Source organism: Artemia franciscana, chromosome 10 (assembly GCF_032884065.1).
Source record: "Artemia franciscana chromosome 10, ASM3288406v1, whole genome shotgun sequence".
Taxonomy (NCBI): Eukaryota; Metazoa; Arthropoda; class Branchiopoda; order Anostraca; family Artemiidae; genus Artemia; species Artemia franciscana.
The window spans coordinates 15,629,161-15,639,026 of NC_088872.1; the positions used below are offsets into that span (position 1 = coordinate 15,629,161).

General features: G+C 33.5%; 1 protein-coding gene across 1 annotated transcript in view; it reads left to right on the forward strand.

Annotated features, from left to right (window-relative positions):
* The window catches only part of LOC136031833 (protein daughter of sevenless-like), a 35,289-nt gene extending 29,938 nt beyond the window's left edge, over positions 1-5,351 (forward strand). The window contains exon 6 of the mRNA XM_065711661.1: positions 1,276-5,351. Coding sequence (XP_065567733.1) covers positions 1,276-1,491 — 216 coding nt within the window. The 3' untranslated portion in view covers positions 1,492-5,351. The remainder of the gene's footprint in view (positions 1-1,275) is intronic.
* The last annotated feature ends 4,515 nt before the right edge of the window (positions 5,352-9,866 follow it).

Genomic DNA, 9,866 nt, shown 5'->3' on the forward strand with positions numbered 1-9,866 from the left:
GTCAATACCCAAGCCGTTCTTGACTAATTTCACACATGCTGTTTTGAAAACCTTGATGCAAACAGTGTCTTTCAGTTTACTTCAATATCCCCGCCCACATTTCTTGAAAATACCAATTTGATACCCTTAGCACTCCTGAAGTATTGCACACACCATTTGGACAACCTAGATGCACAAACATATCTTTTGATTTAGCTCAACATCCCCCATAACATTCCTTGAAAGTTTCAACTTGATACCATTAGCCGTTTCTTAGTTATTTCAGATTCTTCGTTTTGACAACTGGAGTGCGCATAGAATATTTTGATTTAATTCGGCAAACCTTGAAATTTTCCACTTAATAATCTTAGCCATTCTTGATATATTGTAGATAAGCGCTTTTGCAGCATGGATACACCTTTATATCTTTGATTTGGTTCAGTAGTAGTTGTAGTAGCAATAGAAATAGAAAGTTGTATTGACAGTTGCAGTCGCAATTGGAGAAGTAGTAGTAGCAGTCGTAGTAAGCGTCGCAATCACATACGCAAGTAGCCATAGACATAGTCTCAAGTTATCGCAAGTAGTAGCAGTCACAGTTGCGAATAGTCGCAGTCACAAGTAGGCCCAGTTACAAGTATTGTCAGTTCTACGTATTCACAGTTGCAAATAGTCGCAGTCACAAGTAGGCCCATTTACAAATATTGTGAGTTCTACATATTCACAGTTGCAAATAGTTGCAGGCTGTTGCTGTCGAAAATAGTCATAGTCATAGTCGTAGTGGTAAGTAGTTGTTGTCATAAGCAGTCGAAAGTATTGCAGTCGTAGTCGCAAGTTGTTGCAGTTACAAGTAGTCGCAGTTGCAGACGCAAGCAATTGTGGTCGCAAGTAGTCACATTTGCAAGTAGTCGTAGTCGCAGTCACACATAGTTGTATTTGCAAGTAATCCCGATTCCTGTCGTAGTTGCAACCAGCTGTAGCCTTGGGTATCTGGCGATAAGTTATTCTTGTGCATATTAGCTTTACATTTTTTTTAAGAAGAAGAACATACTAGAGATTCAATTGACAGAAGAAATGTGAAATTTTACTTTTTCACAGACAATGTTTTAAAGTAAAAAAATACCAGTGAATTCATCTCATGTGAAGGATTTGTACCGATTCGTTTATCCCTTTTTAGGGGGGAGGGGTATAAAATGTTCACAGATGTCGACGAAGAGAAAGACGGTGAACTTAAAGAAAGATTATGAACAATTTAGTATCTGATACAACTCCTTCATTTTCCTTTTTGTTCAATTTCAGACGGGATCTGACCGTATACATGACTATGAGATTGAATATTTGGATTTAGATTTGAAAAAAGACAATTATCCAACATCAAATGGCAACGCTAGACAACCGCCTGGAATCAAGACCTCTACTGTCTACAAGAAGGTGGATTTTTTGAAAACTGAAGCCTTAAAAAGGATTGAAGAAGATAGAAGACGAGAAGAAAGTGTAAAAAAGATTAGTAATTGAGAATTATTTCATTAGCTTCAAATTGAAAATTAAAATGTTAATGGCTATATCTTAAAATACAGTGGGTCAATTTCTATGATAAGTTACTGTTTTTATAAACTGACATAAAAATAGTGAAAAATATAAAACAACCAAAAATGAATTTGATTAAGTTAAATGATATTTTGATCCACTATGTCTAAGCCAGATCGTTTCATAGACATATCTATTTATTATATAGGTATGCTTGAAAGCATTTTGGTTTTCGTATGATATTACGTAGTAATGGGATTAAGAATTCTGCGGTTCTTTTGTTCTGAACATGTATGCAGAAATCCAATGTGATTAAGGTCATGTTCCCCAGTAGCGGTTCTGGCCTCTCTTGCTCCGGGAACAAAATATCGATACCCCCCCCCCTGTCTTCCAAACATTTTCAAGCTAAATATTAACAAAATTTTCATTTATTCATAAATTTTTCATTTATCTAAATCTGAATTTTTACTTTATATGAAAAAAAAAAAAAAAAATCGGATTCAATTTGCTTATACTTGCTGTCAACTGTGCCCTCTACTTTATCTTGATAAAAATAAAATTTGAAATATTACAAAAAGATTATAACTATTAGATTATTGATTTGAAATTTTGCACTGCTAAAATTTATGTGCCCCCCCCCCTTTAAACCGCCCCTGATGTACGATTCTGATAAGTAATTTGCTATGGTAACGCTGACTGAACTGTAAAGTTCATCAGCATGGAAAAAGAAAAACTTTCAACTTTGTTCAGGACATCATTAGGTCTGTGGCCACTTCGTGCTTTAGTTAAATGCAGTTAAATAATAAGTTAAATAGACTGATACTATCCCGTAGCAAGTTTATTCTGCCATCTAGTTTTACAATCTTTTTTTTTACTAAGAAGCTCGATGGCGCTTGAATTCATTGAATCTTCACTGGCAATTTTTGCATTTTGGGCTATGAAATGAGATAGAAATAAATAAACAATAGATAAAATTTCAATTAAGCTCACTGTCGGAACTAACAGTTTTGCCCTCTATCTGTTCATTTCATAAATAGAAAGGCAATATAGCCTGAAAATTATCAATTTATGAGCTAAGAATATTTTTTTTTTTTTGTAAAATTGCTAAATGTTAACTTAACCCATTACCGTAGTTCAGTAGTTGCTTTGCAAGTTGTGCTTGTTTTATTGAGGATTCTTTTAAAATAATTGTTATTTTTTAAATTAAAAAGCACCTTCGGGTTTTCACTCTGTATCAATAATTCTTATCTTCTTCTCCATTTTATTTGTTTTCTATTGTCATATCTCGTATTTAATGCTCTCTATGTTCGTTATTCTTTTAATTTTTGTTTTCTTTAAATTTTGCTGTTTCTTTTTGATAAAATGTAATTGTTCGGTTAGAAAAAAATTACTCTTTCTACTTAAACATTTAAGATAGATAGAAACTTGAACGAGGCTTTGACCTTACGCACCTATCCATTCACCTAGGACAAATAGTATAACCAAACATAATCAGACAAAAAGAAAGATTTGTCATTAGTAAACGTAAATCATTGTAAAATGAAAAGAAAAGCACTTCAAATTTAATAAAATATTCCCAAGTAATTACCTCGCTTAAGGCCTCCTCCGAGGATTACACACTTGCCTATATGAGTTTCGGTGCATTAAATTCCTTACCCAGGGAAAGTGGGCACCTACCATAAGCTCTTACTCATATTCATGTGATAGGTGCAGATTGTGAAATACATTCCTATCAGTAAAATCATAAAAAATTCATACAAAATGAAATTTGATATTAGGATCTTTCCTTGTTCCTGTACATATATATGTACAATATATATATATATATATATATATATATATATTATGGAGATTACTTATGTTAGGAGGTTGTTCGATCCACCACGGTCTTTGAATTTATTAAGTTGATTTTTTACTTATAATATATTTTTTGCGAATCAAGGAGTTTATGTCATATTTGATTAGTATTCTAGTTTAAGGAATAGAAAATATATTATGGTAACTTCGGTTATTGATGATTAGGTATCATAGTTGTTGATTTACTGTTTCTATTAATTTGTTTAATATATGGTAAAAAGAAAAATTTGAAAAAAAAATAAAACATTATTACTATTTAAAGGAGGAACGACAAATAGTAAAAAAAAACTTTTTGAAGAAAAATGACATTATTTTCTTTTTAATCTTTATATTTTCAATATCAAGAAATTTATACTGTCAGGCTTAGCTATAAGGGCTAATTTGATTTTACTCTTTCTAAGCGATTTCTCTCCAATCCTGTAAAATGACTTCTTTATAGTGAGATGGCTTTCCCAAATAGTAAGATGGTGGAAGATAGCTTTTTCTAATCTTAAATTTTTATTTACTGCACGAAATTGTTTAAAAATCTGACGCGCTTGATATTGAATTAATTTTAAAGAAAAAATGCAATATAAAAAATGTTGCCTCAGGAAAAATAACAATTTTCTGCCTGAAAAAAATTACTTATATGCGCATATCCACTCACCCTTTTACAGAGGAACTGGGATAATGAATTGGCAAACTCCTGAAGGCTGTTAAAAAAAAAACCCATTGCCCAAGCGAAAAAAGCTCGCCTCTAGAAGACTTAAAAAAAATAGGGAGGAAACGTTGAATTCAACCTTTTTATTTATCCCCTTTCATTATCCTCTTCTAAAGCTCCCCTTTAAAAGACTTAAAAAAATAGGGAGGAAAACCCTAAGGTGGAAACATTGAATTCGACCCTTTTATTATCCCATTTAACCTGATACTGTCGCTTCTTTTATCAGTTTTGGCATAAGGCACTAAACGATTTTTTTCCAAATTTGTGCCTTATCTGAATCGGTTCTGACTCCAGAAAAGGAACACTTATTCAACGAACGATAATTTTATATATGCATAATTGCTGCCCTGGTATATAATTATTATAAATTTTCTAGTACTATAGGTAGCCACCAAACGAGAATATCTTTCTTTAAGAGCCTTTAATCAACTGATATGTATGTACGTTTAAAAAAAAAATGTACATATATATATATATATATACAATTATTGCTTGTTGAATAAGACAGGCATTTCAGCTTTAGAATTTAAAAATTAAACGATGCATTATCGATATTCATTCATCAACTTTATCGATTTAGGGTGGTTTGAAAAAAGCCACGTTTTTAAACCAAGACAACCAAGTATTTTTGGAAATACCTTTGGTGGCTTATGGCTATACCTTTGGTGACCTACGTTGAGTCTGACAGTACAGTTCTTGTTGCTGAGTTTTGTTTGAAACTCGAATGAAAACAAAGAAAACAAAATTGTTTTCAAACAAAAAAAAATTCTTAAAAAAGAAAACAAAATTCCAACAGAAAATTTACATCAAATTGGCTCTAATTGTTTGAAAAGCTTCGTCTTTGCTGTTAGATTGGACATTGAATTCATTTGGTTATCGGTACAAAAAGCGTTGAGGGTGGGGGGGGGGGCAAGTGCTACTAGGAGCTTTGTTTTTCACCGAAACTTAAAAAAGAATATTTATTAATTTCCTTGCTATATACATTGCTTACTATTTTCCGAGGGGGGGGGGGGATTTTGCTCGCTGGTTTCCATTGGGAAGTATACTCTTGTTTGTTGCAGATAATTAATCTTTGCTTAAGACCTTGATTTGAGTGTTATATTTTGAAGATTTATTTTGCCGAGTGTCTTCCATTCTTGTGTTTGTTACTTTTTGTACTGTATTACTAACGGTTTATTATATACGAATGCTGTTTGCAATTTCTATAACTTTGTAAAATTGTAATAGGAAAGTATTGTTGTAGTTTTCCTTTGTTATCAAATGACAACTTAAATAAAGTGGGTTCTAAGGATCTTTTTCTGAATTTATATTAATGTTTCGCTAGATTTCTATTATATGAATGTATTGTGTTATGTATATTGGTGTTTAATATAATATCATTATTTAATTCTATTTACAAAGACGGAAAAAGATGTACAAATGAAATTCATTTTAACATGGAAAATTCTTCCCTGGAAGATTTTTCCCACATGTAAAATAACGATAGTGTAAATAAGAAAATTTATCTTGAACACCACATTAACGAAACAGATGAATGCAAAATTAAAAGAACACTTTCTATGAAAGACAAATCGTATCATTAAATTCATTGTGAACAGCATTACGTAAAAAAGAATTTACTCATAAAATGGGATAATGAAGAAATTAAAGAGGAGATCAATAAGTAACACAAAAATAAAGAGTTTCTCTTTCAATAATCAATAATCCTGATTTTTTTTTTAAATAAAAGACTGTCAACGGTAGGCAAATATGATATTGCTAAATCTAATTAGCATATTTTCGCATATTGAAAAAGAAAAATTTCCCGTGTGAAAAAAAAGCATTAAAAAAACTTCCTCTACTTTAAAATCACATGAAAGCTAAATGTTTATGAAAGATATTTTTAGATAATGAACAAAAAATCCCGCAATCTTTTTAACGATTTTTTATGTCTTTATGAGGATCTGTTAGACAAATTTATGAACATTCAGAATGATAATTGTTAAAATTTGAAAAATATAATTGTAGATGAATCCGAGGATATATTTGAAAACAATTTTGTTATAAATGAGAGGAGTCCTGAACAAGTGGTTGTATCTCTTACAGAACATTACTTAATTTCAATTTAGTTGCCTCTGCTGTAGTCTATTTACGTGGAATACTATTGACACTAGGGTATTAACGGGTATGCTACTTGATGGCATACGCTTATCAAAGTATGAGGGTATTTAATGTCAATAGGAGTATTATTTGACATCAGGAGTATTATTTGACATCAATCTACTAGTTGAATTTATGGGGATGGGTGACAATATTAACTTTCTACATATCTGTACAAGTAAAACTTGAGCTATCATGTAACTATTATTGAGACTCGAATTAACTATTGATTTAGGAGTGGTATTGTAAAGTCTGATGTCAGTCAAAAGTTTTCGTACCAACCGGAAGTCAGGAGAAGTTTTCTTAGTATATATTTCAACTGAGTCAAATAAATCCTGGCCTGTACGAATTTTAGGGCGACTCATTTAGTTAGGCAAAAAGATTATTGACCACAAAAGCCACTTTCAAAAGAACTTGAAGAGGTGTAGGGGTTCATAAGCAAACAAGTTGTCATCTGAATTTTGGAGTTGTCAAGGGGTGCAAGGTGCAAGTAAAAAGTTTGATACTGTTTGGTCATGGTTCAAATATACTTTTTTTGACTGCGGCACACAACCCATTGGCATAGTATACTTCACTTAAACTTTCTGACAAGTTCACCATACGATGAAGGAAAAATTACTGCGAACCACAATTTCAAACGTTAGAATGATTAATTCCCAGTATCCACGAAAGATATCGCAATTTCCAAGTGAGCAAACCAGTATTTAGAAGCAGTAGTTACTGTTCTAAAGTTTGGTAACCCGTCGGGATTGATGGAAATAGATCCAACATTAGATGTAGGTGATCCAAGTGTCAAAAATCATTGCATATGCGCTGGATGACTTTAAATCCTAGCATTTTTCAAATTGTTTGCGCTCGATTCTCTGTCGCTTTTTCAAAAAGCTCCCCGAAAAAGGAGTTTGTTTTGATGAGCTTCTAAAATCGGATTCAAATTTCTTTAAATCACTGATGTGGAAGATCATGATGCTGATCCAAATGATGGTAAGTCTTCAAAACCTTGGGTTATAATTCTCATATTGTCTTTATAGCGGTCATAAAGGTACCACTTACCTAAATGCAATATATACGAGATCTACGTTGCATGTTGCGAGATCAAAGTTGCAAATCCCTCATTGCAACTAGCAGAAGTTACAAACCCTTCATCGCTGAAGATGATTGTAGCCTAAAAACCGATTATTACTTATAAGTCCCCTACTTATCTTACCACTGGAACCACATTGGTCTTATCATCAAATACAACGGAAACAAATAATAGGTACACCAACTAGCAAAAGTTGCGATCCCTCATTGCCAAAGGTGGTTATGAGCTAACAGCCGACTGTTGCTTAAGACCTCCCCTATACGTCTCACAATTGCTATCTTTCTATTTTTGGTTTCAGTGTGTAACTTACTACTGAAGTTATCAACCCCTTTAAACTTTCCAACTGGTGTATCTCATGAATGAATTTTCCTAACAAAAATGGATGACATATACTTTGATCAGCTCATGAAGCTATCGACTGTCATCGAAAAAAAAATCTATCTGTCTTAGTTCAAAAGTTGATTTTTTTGCAGTAGGCCAAGTTTCTAACGTCATTAGTTAGAAAGGAGCAAAGGATAAACTCTAATTTCTTTAGCAATGAGAGAACTTTTAAAGTTTAAGAGGCACATTTGATACCATTTCTGTATTGACCTATTTTTGGTTTCAGTGTGTACCTTACTACTGAAGTTGTCAACCCCTTTAAACTTTCAAACTAGTATATCTCATGAAGGAATTTTCTACAAAAAAATGGATGACATATACTTTGATCAGCTCATCAAGAGCTATCGACTGCCGTCGAAAAAAGAATCTATCAGTCTTAGTTCGAAAGTTGACTTTTTTGCCGTAGGCCAAGCTTGTACCGTCATCACTCAGAAAGGAGCAAAGGACAAATTCTAATTTCTTTAGCAATGAGAGGACTCTTAAAGTTGAAGAGACACATCCGATACTATTTCTCTACCGCAATACCAAGTGCGAAAATCGAATGATAAACTCAGCTGAAATCACGAACAGAAATGGGTAGAAACAATAGATGGCAGCACTTTCGGTCCCCACTTTTGTTTTCGTAAATTTTTCTGTTTATCACCCAAAGAAGATAAATTGGCTGTGGGGCCGGGTAACTGCCACATATATTGAACATTTGTAGATTTTAGTCCATCTACAATTTAAAGCTGGCCCCTGCCTGCTAGAATGGAGCTTTCCACTCGAAAGCAGAAACATGGTTTGATGAAACGAAAGCTTGACTACGTAACTTCAGATAGTTCTCTCTGAGATAGGCTATATAACTCCAAGTCACTTAACACTATAGGCTCTGGCTCAAGGACAAGCAAAAACCATCCTTTTTGGCCCCAGGCAAGAGTTCTACGAAGCTTTCCAAAATGCTAAGTCATATTCATCAATCCGGCCTAAGGTCCACACTTTCCGTAAAAACCGCAGAGGTTAGACCCTTACCACTTTCTAGGAATAAGCTGAAATCGAGGTGCTAGGAAAAAAAAAGACACGACAAAACCAAAATGTTTCTCTCACAACACAATTCTTTAGTAAGACTGGCAACTTCACCCTATATTTTTTCACCAGAAGTTGCAGATGTACCAGAGTGAATTAGACCAATAGAACTAATGTGCTTATATTAAGGGCAATGGATTTAACTGTTAAATTGGATTAATAGTTTCATTCAATACCACTTAATTACTACAGCGGAGCATTGGGTGTACTCATTTAATCCAGTTAGTGTAGATCTAAGACTTAATTTTTTTTTAATTATTACAAAAACTCGAAACATCAGTGTTTCTATATATGAAATAAATCTGAAAAACAAACAAACAAAGAAACAGTGTTGCCAGACGTTTGGTTTAACGAATCACCGCCATAAAAGTGAAAATGCGCGGAAAGCTCCATTTTTCTAGCTAAATGCCCTGAATGAAAGGTTCAGCTCCCCCCTCCCCGAAAAAAATAACCGATTTGAAAAACTCAATGCGGAACCGTATCAAAAAGCAATGGAATGGCGCAAATTCGCCCCATCTGGCCAGTCAGCAAAGAAATAGTATTAGTTGGAGAAAATAATCATGATGCATCTTCCAAACAAATTTTCGCCATTTGAAATTTCTGCTTCTGTAGTACAGAACTGTCGTTAAAACCTCAGATCATTCATAAATACTTACATCTTTATCAACAAGTGCGACTCGGCTGTCGCTTGGGCCAAAGTTGCTGAGATAAAAGTTTTAAGCTTGAGAGTTTTCCCGTGCTCAACTAAAAAAAAGTACTGCTGAGATACATACTTGACGCTATAGCCTAGTCCTTTGTAGTTTTTTTTTCTCCAGGTCTGTGACTACAACATGACCCGGGCATTACTCAGTCAATTTTCTGGGACGGAAAGATCCTGGATCACTTTACTATTTAATTAAAAGAAAAAATCCCTTAAAATTAGTAATTAAGAATTTTCATACGCACAAAGTCCTTTACAAAAACCCTCAATAATTCAAAAAGATACTGCTTCAAAAAAGTACAGTCAAAACAGTACTTCAGAAAAGTATTGCTGAGATACATACTTGACGCTATAGCCTAGTCCTTTGTAGTTTTTTTTTTCTCCAGGTCTGTGACTACAACATGACCCGGGCATTACTCAGTCAATTTTCTGGGACGGAAAGA